General features: G+C 43.5%; 1 protein-coding gene across 3 annotated transcripts in view; it reads left to right on the forward strand.

Annotated features, from left to right (window-relative positions):
- The window catches only part of LOC125771421 (phosphatidylinositol 4-kinase beta), a 90194-nt gene that overhangs the window by 56650 nt on the left and 17384 nt on the right, over positions 1-16160 (forward strand). For all 3 annotated transcript variants that reach the window (XM_049442017.1, XM_049442018.1, XM_049442019.1), the window contains one exon: positions 5065-7940. In XM_049442017.1, the coding sequence (XP_049297974.1) occupies positions 6847-7940 (1094 nt within the window). In that variant the 5' untranslated portion in view covers positions 5065-6846. The remainder of the gene's footprint in view (positions 1-5064; positions 7941-16160) is intronic.

The following is a 16160-nucleotide window of genomic DNA, read 5'->3' on the forward strand; positions in this document are numbered from 1 at the left end:
AAAACAAGTAACACATCATGTGAAATTGTTGCACCGGGTGTGAAGCAAAGCGAAGTGAGAAAAGGAAAAATAAAAAACCGATTTTTTTTTATCACATACGCGATTGTTGCCTTCCGCATGTTCAAATCCTCTCTCACACAAACACACAACACTTTCGTGCACGTTAATGAGCAAAAATTTGTTAGCAGCATAATTATGCTGCGGTACATGAAGTTAGACGATCGTGTGAAAAGCATTAGTGTGTCGGAAAAGGATGCCAAACACTCAGCTGGACGACCAGGGTAGAAATCGCTCTTGACGATTTTTCCACCAGCAAATGCATATATAATCATTAATAATATTTCCCTTTCCTCGGGATGATGGAAGCTAGCTGGCTTCCTTATACAAGCAGGGAGCTTCATCCCGCTGTGTGTGGATCCGGTTGTCGCGACGGAACAACCGTCAGCTATAAATAGTTGTCTGTGAACTCTGTCCCTGCGTCTGTCACTATAGAGACAATGTAATCCGTCTTCAATTCGTTTACTTTGCCCGCTACTTTGTCGTGGTGGCGGTGGCTTTGTTGACGTTTTGAAATGCACTTTCTGCATCCCATTTCATCCCCAAGCACGAACGGCAATGTTGCACTTTGTTGTGGGGAAGTTTTCCTTTGCTTAAGGGAAAACAATTAGAATCTTAATAGAATAAAGCAAAAGGAAATTATCATTTGTGTTAGATGGAAAGCTCATAATAGAATATTGAATGTTGATCCCCCCAAAAATATATGAAAATTACAAACATCATTTCTGATTTAGTTTTTCACATAAATTGAGATTTTAAAGGATGTATTTTGTGCTGTATATTTCCAAGGAAAAATTTCCATGCCAAACTCTCCTCACCATCATGATGGGATGCGTGCAGTTGGCAATTTTCACACGAGGATAGTTTTCATTTTTCTTGTGCTCTCTGTGTTGTTGCGGTAAAACTTAAAATTCCTTCATGTTTTTTTAGGGAATTTATCTACTGTTCCTTTCACCACCACAGCATGGCAATATGGTTGGAAGCAGAAAACGGAAGTCCCATCCAGTTAGTTCGCTTGCTGTGTGCATACACATGAGGGGTGCGGTCACATGCAGTATGCAAACGTTGCACACACGTGCATATTGCATGCTGTGCAGAGTCTGCTGCATCGATCCAACGTGTATGCAGTTTGGGGCGAGATAGAGAAGGAGATCGTTAACCTCTTTCGCTGGGTTTTCAGGATGGAAATGTTGCGAGGATTTTTTTTGTTGTCGAATATAAAAACACAACTGGTTCCAGTAGCGCCAGTACAGTAGCGCTTGTTAGCTACCTATTGGACGTTTCCTTTCTCTCTCTCTTTCGTTTCTTTCGTTTCTTTCACTGAGCATCAATGCATTTCTTCTTCGCAATTGTGATTTCAGCTCCATTCATTTGCTTCCCAGTCCTTTTGCGTGTTAAAGCCTTTCTCTCGTACGCTTAAGCCAAGGGAAGGAGCTGTAGTCCCCTCGTTTTTCCCGTTTGCATATTGAATGCAATTAATAATTCATTAGTCCATAACGAAGGCAACTATGGCACCTCTTTCTTGACGACGACTCGGAACGTTCGACTTTGTTTTGTCTTTTGCATAACTTTTTCCATCTATGTATGTGTTCTTATTTAAATTTAAATACTTTCTTCCTTTGAATTGAAAATCTTCTTCCGCCGGCCAATAAAATGAATATTGCTTTCTTTTCGTTTCGTAAGATTCGTTTGCTGGTGGCCATCATAATTGCGTTGTTTCCACCATCTTTCCCAAAAACTATATGATGCTCTGCCGCACACAAACTTGACTGACAAGATGACAGGAAATCAACGGAAAATAATCATCTCCAATGCTATTGTTGTGCTTGTGGATGTTTGTACGCTTCTCTTCCTCAATAATCTTGCCCGCTTGGCGTATGGTGTGCCTTTCGGAAGCTTTCCTCTTGGTGTGGAGATGGTTGGAGTGTGCATTTTTATTTATTGCTATCACCTGCAGTTTCCTGTTTGCCCAGCCCGTTCACAAGCAAGAAGCAAGAGGGGAAAAGGTTTGGCTCGTAACGTAACAGACGAGTGAAGAAATAAATCAGCTGTACTCTGTCTATGGTAATAAAATATTACAATGCTCAGTGGAACGAAGTGAAATTTCACACATTGGCGAACTGAGTGGTGATGCATGCCTACATAACCCCGAGTTCATTTGTTGCAATGCATGTGTATGCAGTTTGTTTTTGGAATATCTTTTGCCCTTTCTACCTCGGTAGTAGGTTCCAAAAAAAATTATAATTGTTTTTACTGAGCAGAGTAGCTTCATTTACATATGGGAAATGGGTTACGGAAATTCGTGTGCATCCTCTACAATCACATTTCCAATCTCTTCTGCTCCACAGATCTCCATTAACGTCAAATCGATGGATAGCACACACAATTTATGCGTCGTAAAATATTCTGCCCGTGCTCAGTTATGCCTTGATGGTTGATTTTTTAAGACACTTTAAAACATTTGACAGCCAAGTTGTGTGTATATACGGACGGAATGTTCGATTTCCTTTTAGATTCCAATTGTTTCTCGCATCATTAAACGATACACCAAAAATCAAGCGATCGTTTAAAGGGAAAACATACCATCGTCTCCAGGTCCACTTCATTCGGTGGAGGGAGGACACATCCAACAAAACAATTCTGTGACAGCGAGTTATGGCTTCATAAAAAGAATGCCTTAAACCCATCAAATCAAACCGTTTTGGTGGATTAGTACATGGTTCTTTCTTTCTTTTTTGAAGATATTTCCTTTTAACGATTTTTTTTCACTACGAGAAAGTAAAAATGCTTTCTTCTTTCATCTTCTTTCGGATGAATCAAGTGCGAAGGCATCTATTAGGCTTCCAAAGCGGCATTCTTACCTCATTAAGCGAATCTTTTTTTTTCGTACTGTCGGGTGAGCTTGGTGAGAAGTAGAAGTGCCCTTTTGAAGTGGCAAGTAGGGTGTAGCCGTTTCGGTTTCGATGTACAACGCCATAAAGGAAGATCATAAACGTAATTTAGAACTGCAACACTTTTGTTCCGATGTTCTGCTTTGTGCTGTGAAGCTCTCAAACAGACAGACGAGCGACTTCCGACGCTTTTGGGAGACTTGTGCGATAAATAATTAGAAGAAATTAAACGCAATTTCACTCTGGCGTGTGCTTCGTGTTTGGAGAACTTTTGTTTTGCAGCTAAGAATTCGTCTCTTCAGAATTGTGTTCCGTTTTCATGCCTGAGTATGAAACACACCCACGCTTCTCGATCCACCAACAGTTTGGTAGTCAAATTTTATTACAGTTCGACAGATGACTCCCTCGCGTATCTTCAACGGCTCAGGCACGAATGAGCAGCACACGGGGCTTGACGCTAATTTAAAATTAAAATTTTATGGTACCACTTTTACGGCGGACCCGTTAACGTGGAGTTGGTGGTCTAATGTGCGTCCAGTGTGCGTGCCCTTCGTAAAGCTACGCCGTATGCATCGAAGAGACATTTTCGTTTGGGAAGAACTTTTCCTTCTCCCGAAGAATATTTCTGCGCGCTGGCATTAAGTTGATGAAGTAAAGCAATTCTCCAAGATCTTGCCGTTTATTCTTCACCAGTTAGCAGCTTATACTAGAGGGTCCGCTTCGGATGACTTCATCAGTCGCAGATGGGGAACCTCACTCGACACCAGAACAATGGGTTGTCGCTGTTACGGTGGCTTGACTTTGGTTGGAAATTTCTGAGGTCATGACCCTGATGGTAGTATGTATAGGGGGAAAAAAAGCATCCCCTCATGGATGTTGCCCATGGTAAGGGTTCTGAAGAATTTAACTACCAAGTCGGCAGCTATTAAAACGGACGATGAACCTTTTTTTCAAAATAGAAACCTTGAAAAATGATCCCAAAACCCCTCTATATCACATGTACATAAAGGTTAGATACGAAGTCCTGACATTTTTAAGCAAACCGAGCAAACCTTCGTCACGCAACACTGTCATCTAGAGTTTCTGGACTAACTTGCTTCTTGAAAACAGTAATTCAACAGTGATCTCATTCGACACAAAATAAACTGGTTCAGTGCTACAAGTGCCTCCTCCACAGATTATACATTTAAGGAGTTCAAGACGGTTCACTCTGTCCGTCACCCGACAAAACGGGTAACGAAAGACTACATTTTGTGTGGAATTGATCTCCCAATCTCCCAAAGAACACAACGTCGAAGATCGAAGTGAGTCGTTGGGGTGCACTTTTGTCACTGCGAAGGGTAATCGAAAGACAAGACATTTAAGCAAACGCGGTATGGGACAGCTGCAAACAAACCAAAAACAGCACCTGCATAAATATCCGATTGCGGGTAATTTGTTCGTTTTACAGGAGAACCTTAATATTCCTCAATTATGTCCAATTGATCCAGAACTCTCCAGATAAAATGTCGTACATCGTGTCAAAAATTGCCTTTTGAGGTAAAATTCTTCCAACTTTTCCATATATTGGAGGTATGTCTTCTGAGACACTAGTGCTCTGGGGAGAGTGCACATCTTCGAACTTTGATCATCTGCGTCTTCTTGGTCAGTTGAATCTGTGTGTGTTCATATAGTGAGTCGCGTTGCACCTGGTGATCATCGCCATCATTCACGTTCACCTGTCTCGGGGTGTTTCGCTCGCTTGCCAATTGGGTTGTACCCGATGAGGTAACGGCTGCCGCTGCTTCAATGCTGCTTATTAAGATTTGGCAATAAAAATTGAAAGTTTGCTGCAGTTGCTCCGCCAACACACGGGTACGGGTCCGCGAACGGGTGTCGCTTTTTTCGGGTTGGTTTTTGTGTTGGCCGTTTCGTTAGTGTTGCTGCTGCTGGTGAAGGGGAATAAAGCAAAAAAACACTATGTGGGTATACGTATCGCTACAAAATATGCGGCAAATGAACAGATGCAGACGTTTGAAGTTTCGCGATATTTCATCCCTTTCGCACGTTCGCTTACCAATATAAAATAGTGTTTTGATAGTTTTTTTCTCTCTCTCGTTGTGTTTTTCTTTTGCAGATTTCGTCGCTTTGTTTTGAAGCTTTTACCTTTGGATTACAATCGAAGCACGCGCTGTTTCCGCTGTACGACGCGTAGTGGTGGGCTGTGTGTGTGTGTTTGTGTACGAAGGAAACACCTCACCGTGGGCTCACGTGGGGAGATCCGAGAGTCGAAAAGCAAGAAACGAACCCCTCACGTGTCGCTGCACAAGGTGCCGCGCATGCATCGTTCCGTGCTGGTGCAATGGTTACCGGCTGCTGCAAGGTGAACAGCATCAGCCTGCCGTCGCGTTGCCGAATGCAGCCGCGGATTGCTACCACAAACACAACGACGACGACGACGACCGTGTCACGGTCAGCATCAGCGACATCAACGCCGGTACCACGCGGCAGTTAATCACGCGCGACATCCGACGACGGTTGTGGGCGAGCAAAAGCAGTCGCAACTCTAACCGAAAATAAAACACATACAACGTGTCTGCGAAAGATGCCGCCTGCCATGACGAATCCGGACGCAACCCATTCCGGATGACTTCATCAACAGATGCTGACAGTGGGGAAGGTACAAAGTGCGAGATTATCGGTTTGTCATCCTAAAGAGCAAGATTGGGAGAGAGAGAGAAGAGAGAGAGAGAGAAGAAGGGCGCATTCGACGAAAACAACAAACCGTTGACAGTTGTGTTCGAGCCGTGCGTTGCCACTGATCACAGCAACCAAAGGCTATAGAGGCGTGTGATTTGATCTGCATTTTTACCAAAACCGAAAACCGCACATTTATTTACACCACCAACCCTGTGTGCGGTTTTCTGTTCAAAGATACGCAGTGTGTGATGTCCCTTTCAAGTCTCCAAAGTGGCTCTATTTCGCAAACCTTTCCCTTCCGAAAGCAGTGGAGAAAGTGTGCAAACAACAAAAGGTGTGCGGTGCAAGGAGAAGGTGTTACGAAGTGGTGGAAAATTTAATCAAGTGAAGTTGGCCAACGTGCACATGAAGGTGAATTTAAAATCAACATCGTTCGAGTGTTGATATTCGAGCATTCCGAGTCTCACAAAGTTTTGTGTTGCATTGTTTGTAAGATAAAGTGCGCGGCAGAAAAAGTGCACCACGAGAGAGGGGTATAGCAAAATAAATTCGAGTGTGATCGATTTGTGTTGCAACGTGAATGTGCCGTTTTCCCTCAACCCGGTGGTTGAGTAAAATAAAAGCCAGAGAAAGTGTAGTGTAGCATCGAAGGCGTCGATTGTTTATCTGTGACAACATCGTGTTCAAAATTTTGCTTTTGTGTGTGTGTTTGTGAGTGTCCAACAAAATTTTTGGTGTGATAATACGGAGTGGATATGTGCTTGACGTTCAACTGTCAAAACCTGACGCGCCAGTGAAAGAAAGTGTCACTTGGTGAAGTTGTAGTAAAACAACAACAACAAAAAAATACATATAAACAACCTGTCGTTTGTGGCGTTACGACACCCGGTTCGATAATTTCCGAAATACATCGGAGTTCGAAACACGAACGAAAATCAGGAAATTCAACGTCTTTCACGTCGCTTCACTACGTTCCCTTTCGTTCCCTCCGTCCTTCCAATCCACAAATCCACGAGCATCCGATCCGATCGCTCGCTGGATGAAGGGAAAGATGGCGATACTGGTGGCGTTTTGCATTTTATGAGTGAAAAGAAAGTGCTTTACATCCAACCTTAGGTCCGTAGGAGGCTTTACGCGGAAGCAGGAAAAGAAGCAGCGGTGGTAAGCAACGAAAGCGCCCGCTACTGCTTCCCGTCTCTTCGCCCTTTGTCCATCAACGATGAATTCCGTATTTTCTGCATTTAAAGCCTCCGCAACATCTGCGCCGCCTTCGTCCGCGGCGACAGTAAATTCCAACGGTGTCGGAATTGGTGCAACGTCCGGCGGAGGCCACGACCACACCGGTAACGGCGGTATGGTTCTCACGAACGGTACCCTGATGGGTCCAAAATCTGCCCCAACGTCGTCCTCAACCACCTCCTCGAAGCTGCTGCTCAATATCAAAACCCATCGGCCAGCGGTGGCCGACCATCCGCCCAACAGCAGCTACGAGAAGCTGCGACACATACGCGAGATCAGCTGCACCAACCGCAACAACAGTCTCGTCGTTGGGCTGGATGGGGAATTAGACGTAGTGCCCGCGCCAACTACAACGGAAGATACCTCGGTAGCAACCACACCCGTCCAGAGTCCGATGTCACTCGACGAGAAGTGTCTCGATGGGGCGGACACCTTGGATCCGCCGGGAGACTCTTCCAACAGCCTGCTTCTAAATGGCAGCAGTGGACCTCGCATCGTAAGCGTTGATCAGGTCGACAACCACCTGATCCTTCATCATCCTCATCTGAACAGCAGTGCCGGACTGGTGAATGGTACTGGTAAACTACACCCCGCAAAGGCTGACACAACGACCAAGAGTGATAGCAGCAGTAGTAGTAGTAGCGGTAGTAACAGTGTTAGACCAACCATAGCAGCAGTAGCTAGTAGTGGCAACAACAGTGAAAATGGGTTGATGCCGAAGAAAAAGAGCACCTCCACCTCGTGTACGGATCTCGGTACGACACCGGCACCACTCGCTATCAAACCACCATCAGGTGCTTCCCTGACGACCTCGTCCTCCGGTGCCATCTCGTCGGTGGACGGTACCGTGTCCAATGGTACGATTGCGAGTATGCCACCACGGTTCCACAAACCAAGGTTAAGCCTGAGCAACAGCTGCGGTGGCGGAGGAAACGGTGGTCTCTCCACCAGCAGCATGCCCTCAGTTCATGGACGCACCGGACCGAACGCGAACGGTGGATCGTCCTCGTCCGGAATGCCACCGCCAAAGACGAGACTTTCAACGCACCAAAGAAATCTTAGTTTAGACTTTAGGTAAGTACACTCGATTTTTTCCCGATTTCCAACCCCAGAAGTACGCGATACTGAGATCCAAGAATTATTGACCACATCTTCAAAAATATCGAAAATGGTTTGCTACCCCAATTGACCGTTTAAATCGCTTTCAAAAACCCACAAAAGAGTGTGATACAGATTTGGGACACCTGTTGCAACGCAATCGATGTCATAAAGCTATGAACAGTGTTGTCAGGTCTGCCTGTCTGTACGATGACTGTTTTGAGTGTAATCCCTCGGTTTGACATCCCTCAAAAGGGTTCTGAGAATCGTTGCTCCGTACATTCGATACTTGATGTCTTCTCATCGCCATCGTTTCCATGAGGAGAGGACCATTTTACAATCCCGCATCATAGACCAGGACATTGTGGTACCAATATTCCGAGCATCCCTTTTGTCCTCTGTATTAAAGTCATAAACTTCGAATGAGCATGAGTTCATTGAAATAAACGGGTACAAAATTGGGACGGTAATCAATTAAACATTAATTGTCCCTGGTGATGTTGGAAATGATGTTTTGGTTTGTGGAGGGTTCTAGAACAACAAAGCCCAACAAAGTTATCGTGCTTTGTTCACCAAAATTAGAGAGTAACAGCACATGGATCCAAAATAATCACTTGCAACACACGGCATTGTTTTATCCATTTACTGAGGACTACAAATTTCCCTCGAGTTCCTGGTGTACCATTCTACACCCGTAAATATTCAATATATGAGTGGGCATTATTAGTAGGACAAAGCTAGGGAACTCGGTCAACAAATTCTGAACGACCACCCATAGTGGCGAGCAAATAAATTTGGAACACTGTTGAGTAGTGCAGTTTACTGCCCTGTGGCCGGTGACCGGTTCTGTTTGGTACTTCCTTTTTTGTTCATTATAAACCTGCACATTGCCTTCGATTGTCTGTAAATGCCACTTAAAAAAGACAACACGAAATACAACCACATCTCGTTGCACTTCCATTGGAAGTACATTTTTCTTTTTCATTTCCACGATTCGATTTACGCTAATTTATTGACCATTTATAGAGAACACTTGGCACGTTTTTGTTGTAAGCTCGTTGGAGTCAGAGCCGTTTGTTAGTTCCTGTGTGGGTTGTTGTTTCGAAAGCTGTTTTTGAAATGACATAAACAAGAAATTTTACAATCGCTTTTTATTGTGAGTTCCGAAACCATAGTGGTCATGTTTTTTGAGTTGCATTTGACACCTTCGATGATTAGTGTTTGGTTGGATGAAGTTGGTGTAAAATACCAGAAACACTATTTGTTCTAAGCCATGAAAATAAATGGTTCTTTTTATGAGCAAATAAATCTTGAACCTTTTCGGAATGTGACTCGAATAGTGCTCTCGTCAATGCATGATATTAAACACAACTAATTACTGGTACATTGTTCAGGAGTTCTTACAGGAGGAACCTGTCAGTAATCCAAGGCACGTTTCAGCCTAAGGTGTACACGTATGACATCACTTCATTTGCTTAACTTCCTCACGCGTGTGGAAAAGATTATTTCTCCTCTGCAATGTAATTATCCTCAAACACTAATTCCGATGCGTGATGCGGAAGTAATACTTGTCACTGCTGGAACACACGTGTTTCGTTTTTGTCATTTTGTCAACATGAGTGATTTTGAAAGGGAAGTTGATACACCATCAGAAGAACCAAGATGGATGTATTGGAGTCACTCACAACTCCACTTCCGATCCATTCTATTATTCTTACGCTTTGGCAACTTTCGAAAGACGGCCACGAATGGCAAATTAGTACTGAGATTGATGTGTATCACGTACCAAGGATCGACAAGACCAATCCGAATATAAAACAAAGTAGAAATTGTACGGAATATTCTAACTGATACTACTGATGTGGATGTATTGTTGAAGAATTTTGAGAACTAGTAAAGGAATACTGGCAAGAATAAGCTAACAATGGAGATATATTAGAATCGTTAATAAAATACATTTAAACTTGCCAAGAGACATAGTATTAGATAGGAAACTATTCTGAACTGTATATAGAGAATTCTTCAACTCTTTTAACCATTTACCAACGTCTGGTCCTCACATCACTAACCGATACACGTGGTACGTGAGTAGAATGCTTAAATAGGCAGAATTTTATCAACACACAAGAAATCCAATGACCCCCGGGCAAGTTGCGTTTAGCCCCATCGTCTATCACGGAAATGGACGCACAGGGCCATTGTGGTGAACAATGGCGCTCAAACATCGCGTGAACCACACGGAAAAGGATTAGCAGAGGAACCAAAGGGAAGCATTTTAATTTTGCTTTTCCAAATGACAACTCTTCCGTTCTCGTACCTGGTTCCGCTTGGTGTAAAAACCTTTTGTTACTATGTGGTTCCGGGCACACCCAGCCCTAACTCACAGTCATCAACACACCCAAATAGCCTGCCCTATCGCTATCATCCAACTGCACCGATAAAGGTCACCGATGGGGTCATAAAGAAGGCACGAGCTTCTTCTCTCTGCCATGGAGTTAGTGAAAGGCCTGCATGCCATGAAGCTCTCAAACGACTCATGAGCACGGGAGTTAATTTAATTAAAACAAATCAATAATAAATCCAATGTGTTTACGTGTGTACGTTTCTGTGCGTTTGGTTCTTTGGGGCTGGTGCGATACGTAACGTGAAATCAGGTCCACGCGCGAACAACTGCTGGATTTCTTTCATCGTGTGGCAAAGCTTTAGCAAAGGCGCGCGTGTCGCATCTGTTTTCCACAGTGAAGTTAGTTCTATCGTTTTTGCATCACATGGTCAAGAGTCCATTTTTTTGAGCAACAACTCCTCAAACCTAACCTGCAAGTTATTCCAAAATGACTTCGGGTGCTGAACCGCGCAGGTGCTAATTGATTCGAGCACGTTTTTTCCTTCTGTTGCCGGTGTTTCGTAGCTAAAAAGTTGCCAAACGTGTGTCTCCGTGTAGCCATTAGTTCTGCGCTCAATACCTCAAGAAACCCGGGAGGAAACGAATGCAGTCTCGTGTCGAGATACTCGAGCAGTTGTTGACCAATAGGTGTTATTAAAATGCAACACAATCGTGCAGCTCAGTAGGAGATCTAACTATTGCGGAATGTCGCAATTCGGCTCGTTGCTGCAGTCGCTACAGCTGATTAATTGTTAGCACCGGAAACCCTAGTCCCTAGGGGCCGTTCCCTTCAGAAGTCTAAGGGTTGCATTGCATATTGGAACGAAATTTGTTTATTCGTACCTATAGGCGTTCTTTCATTGCAATCTTTAGACCAACGCTACGTATCGATATCCAATTCCACCTCGATGTTTGCCTAACCTCACTAATATGAAGTAATGAAGCTAATTAACGGCCTGCAGCGCATTCCGGATGCATTTTGACGGCACGTTTATGCCATTAATTCCAGACACAGCACCAAACAAAAAAACCAGAAGGCAGCCATTCTGTGATAATGGCCAACATGCGTACATCGAGAAGCTCCACTGTGTAGGTGTATCTGCTGCTGCTGTTACACTTTTGTTACAGTTTACCTTTTTTTACTCTGTTGCTGTTACTTTCCCCTGCAGTCGTGTGCAATAAGCGGATAATTTATGACAGTCTTGTAGCGTAGGAATATTCGTCCCCAGTGGCTTTAAAGCTCTGGACTTGCTCCAGCTATAATGATAGCCCAGATCACATTGGTGGTGGTCTTCGATTTGGTAATCGGATTTGTTGTCCGCCAGTTTCTGATTAGTGATCTGATCAGCAGCGACCGGTGGGTTATAATTCTGAACTTTTTTGGCATGCTGACATCAGGGGTGCCTGGCAGTTGCATCCTACTGCGCGAGATACCTAAGATTGACTTAATTAGCACGTGAAGAAAATAAACGAAACAAAAACATTCTTTTCGAAGCGGTACATATTGCGGTTAGCTAACGAAAAATAAAAAATAAACAAACTAAAACTCAATTTATGATGATCTAATGGAATCCAAAAGAGGACACTGACCGGCAGCTTGCCCATGAGAGGCAAGAAGGCATTATTTTCCCTTTTCGTAGCTATACGCAGGATTTGCCCCGTAACGGTGCATACGATGCAGGATAGAGTTAAATGGCGTTTATTAAAATTTATGAAACCCAGCATCGCGGATAAGAGTCAGATTTCTTACTGGCCTAGAAACAGTGGATCTTAAAGATGTGTCTCTTTCCCTTCTGTGCGTCCTATAAAGAAAATAAAACACTATTCTCCAAACAACTACGGCGACTGCGAGCACGAGAAACGTTGCTTCTGGTAAGGTGAAACCAGATAAGACGATAAAATATGATAAAAATGTAGCTGCCTACCGTGGTTGCATTGAGCGCACCGACCAGAACTGGAGACTCATCCACTTGGAAGGGCTATTTACGTATCTCACACCCTGTTGTGTCGGCTAGTGTGAAATAGAATTGGTATTTATTTGCTGAGCGCGGGTACTCTAAAGGGTGTTTGTTTAATGTTTATGATAGTAAAGCACTGAAAACTGTGTTTGGAGAAAGGTTTGAAAACAGATAAATCAAAACTGCCCGTTGGGGCACGCTGGGAAATAGATTCGGATTAGAAATAATATTCCTTCCACTAATGGGAATGGTCATACGAGACGTTTACGGAAAGGAATTCAATTTATATCCAAGAAAGAGAATGCCTTGAATCAATATTCTAACGATTTACGGACTCGACGTATACTTTAACCTCCATCTTGCGATGAATTATTAATCATTTTTCAGCTTTACTTTCTGCCTTCGTAAGTTTCATTTATGGTAGAGCATTATTTAATCAACAGACCGAACGATACGTTTATTAGTGAAACGTTATCAACCACGACAAATGGCCGAACGGTGCCGGTTTTTAACAGTAATTAGCAGCAGGGGAAAGCTAATTGTGACTTCCTCATTATGATGCACTAACGCAGTAATGGTAGCTGTATGCGAGACCGTGATGTTAGACTTTTGGGACGGGATGTTTCTCCAATGGTACACCCGATAAATGTCATTCCATGGTGGTAATTTGATGGAATTAGAGTAACTGACATGTAGACATCAAGCATCAACTCTAACTCGTGCACGCTGCTTTAAACCGTGTGTAATCGATCCATTAACTTTAACATTACCCTGAACACTCGATTCCCGAATTCTCAGGAAGAGCCTTACTCCATTGCAAAACGTTAAACTTACCACGTGCAATCTGCACTTAATTGACATTTGCATAAGACGATGTCATCTCGTCATCCCTCTCTGCTGTGTCGCGGTACCTCTTCTGACGCAACCAAAGTTTAACTAGCAGCTGAAAGAACTTACAGTGCGGGTTACTTTTCCTGGATGTTGTTGACGTTGGCTTACACACCGACTGGTTATGGTCGGAGGTCAATAAAAGTTATATTCAAAGCTTTAGATTATCATCAGAAGGTAAGAGAGAGGAAAGATACCCGCATAACTTTTTTCTCCAATCTAAAGTCGTCGTTGACAGGCGTGAAAGCAAAAACCTAACCCAACGGAGTGTGACTTACGGAGATCCAGCAACTGGACACCCTGTGCTCAATGAAATATGGCACCGAGTGATGCCGGTTTGTGTGTTTTGTAAGGATTTCCTTTTTTGGTATCAAAACTTTCAATAAACTCTTCTCCACATCTCGTTGTAGAGACATCTTGCGAATTGAACGTCCGTACTGTTTCTTCGCTTATCAGTGAAGGATGTACCATCGTTTCGCCACAAAAAGGCAAATTTGTGCCTCCAAACAAGGAGAAAGGTGGCGATACGTCAACAACACGAGTAGCGTAGCGTAGAGGAACACCGGCACTGTGTGTGTTTGTTTGTTCCGACGGAACCTTCCATTTCTTGATGAGCAATTCTTCAAGTACAAGCGTGGCAGATGAAGAAGTCTTATTGTTTTCCTCCCCGATAGTGTTTGCGGAAAGTTTTAATTACTCTTGCTTTCTCTCTCTGTCTCTCGAGCGCCCCTTCAAAGAAGCTTTTGCATTGGGAACACCCGTACTCATCTGTATAAAGCCCTGTGAAGGGTTGTTTAACAAGCTAACTTTACTTTAGTGCACCAGAGTACACTGAAGAACACTTGTGTACGGTGTATGAGCTACCGGAAAGATCTGGCAGCAATTGGGAAAGGAAATCATTCGGTAGAGTTTTTGGAAAATGTGTTACCAACTTTCATCCCAAGGCCGACGGTGATGTGCAAGCACTATATAATAATTCTTGGTGTGTAGCTTCAAGGTATTGCCACCGCATCTTCACTTCTGCTTGCAAGTTTTGTTTAGCATATTGTAACGAAAAGTTTTATTGGTAAACTTAAACCCTTCGGAGTTGTGATTGAATATTATAGCGCAATAAATTGTTGTTGTTTGTTTCGCTTCAAAATGTCTTGTTTGACGCTCGGGACCATCATCCTTTGCTTGTAACAGCGCCCAAAGCACCCATTATCTCCATTATCTGGCTCACGCTCGAATAGCGCTAAGGCATCGCCTTAAATCGTTAGCTCCAAACAGTAACGACTCACTGACTACAAACACAGCCCGTTAAGAGTTGTGTAGCTAAGAAACTGCTGATCCAATGTGCAAACAGCAGAAAGACGTTTGGCTGTTCGATCGGTGATAACTATTTGCTGACTTGATTCGAACGATTCATTCAATCGGAACAATTTCCTAAGAGGGATGGTCCCTTTCGGCCGTACTGCGCCATCCAGCCATGTCACGATCATTGATTTCTTCGTAAATGTGTACCTTCCTCTGTGAGTGATGATATATACGTATAACCCGCAGCAAGTGCATCGACCATAGAACCTTGAGCTGCATGAGAGACAAAGAAAAGTGTATCCGCCTCACCGACAGATGCACCTAGAAACACACAGTTCTTCGCGTTGAACGAGTACGCGCAACGGTTCATTCGGAAAAGCCATAAATTTAATGTACCTTTGCATCATCAGCAGCAGTATTATCGGTTGCTTTAGTAGGTGCCCCACAACAAAAAAAAACATTCATTTGTGATAAGAAGTGAGATGATCATTGTTCAATGACACAAATTCTATCGTATGTCGTAAGCTACCAAAATGTGTCGCCTCTTATCAGTTAATGTGGGGGGGGGGGACTGAACTAGAGCTAGAGCAGCCTTTAAAAAAAGAGAAGAACAAATATTAGAAACATGATTGCTTATCGTGTGACTGCCAGCCATTCCACCATAGGTCTCAACTCGTAGGGTATATTTTGATGAATTGCGCCAAGATTTACTTTCGAGCACCATTTTCCCAGCCTTGTTCACCGCATGACGGTAGTATTTTTGGGAAAGTTTCGTTTCGCTTTCGTGGTCCGCAATCGAAGCGTTACGCGGATGGGAAAGGAACTGCAGGTGTGTGTACTCCACCAATCGCAACGGTATCACGGTGGTCCAAATGAAATCTATTGAAGAAAGACAGAAAAGAAAGGGAATCTTTTTTTTTGGTTTGCAATTGGATAGTTTTGTAAAAGCCTTTCGGTCCTCTTCATCAGGCTTGTCAACAGTTTAATTGTGCCTCTTACCTTATAGTCAGCGTTGGAAAAGTGACCAAGGTGGAATCTCTGTGCTGCTATGCCTTGATGCAGTGAGGTGATTAATCAAAATAAATAAATTCAACTTGAGTTCCTACTTCTTCCATTTTTCGCTACATGACTATGGGGGTGGGGAGGAAACTACTACTTCTTGTACTCAATTTAATTAGACTTTGGGCCGTAAAAGCACTTTCATAATCGAATGAGAGACGGAAAACTTGGGGTTTGTTTTTGGGGGTTTCCGTCCTCTTTCTCACGGTCACCTTCACCTGCAATGTGTATCTCGTTTGTTAGATGGTGTTGTGTTGGTGCATTCGGTGCAATTCATTTATTTCCCGCTATATGTTCTCCAAAATCGACTCGCCAAAGGCCGCTAAAGTTTGATGATGTTGTCCGTTATCTGTGGAAGGTACTGAAGCAGGGATGCGTCAGCAATCTTTCCTCAATGTTTACATTACATCGTCTGTGAGTGATTGCGATGACTTCTCCATTTATCTTGCGTGTGCAGTGTGTGATTACGACGTTGTGGAGTCAACGGTTCTGTAACGTTATGTCCTTAAGTTGGCCCAAAACTCGTACATCCCCAACTCCCTCCCTCCAAACGCGTCTACTACGTTCTTGCTAATCGAGGGTACACTGTCCATTCCGGCACCCAGCCAGAAC

The sequence above is a fragment of the Anopheles funestus genome, chromosome 3RL (genome assembly GCF_943734845.2).
Source record: "Anopheles funestus chromosome 3RL, idAnoFuneDA-416_04, whole genome shotgun sequence".
In the NCBI taxonomy this organism is placed as follows: Eukaryota; Metazoa; Arthropoda; class Insecta; order Diptera; family Culicidae; genus Anopheles; species Anopheles funestus.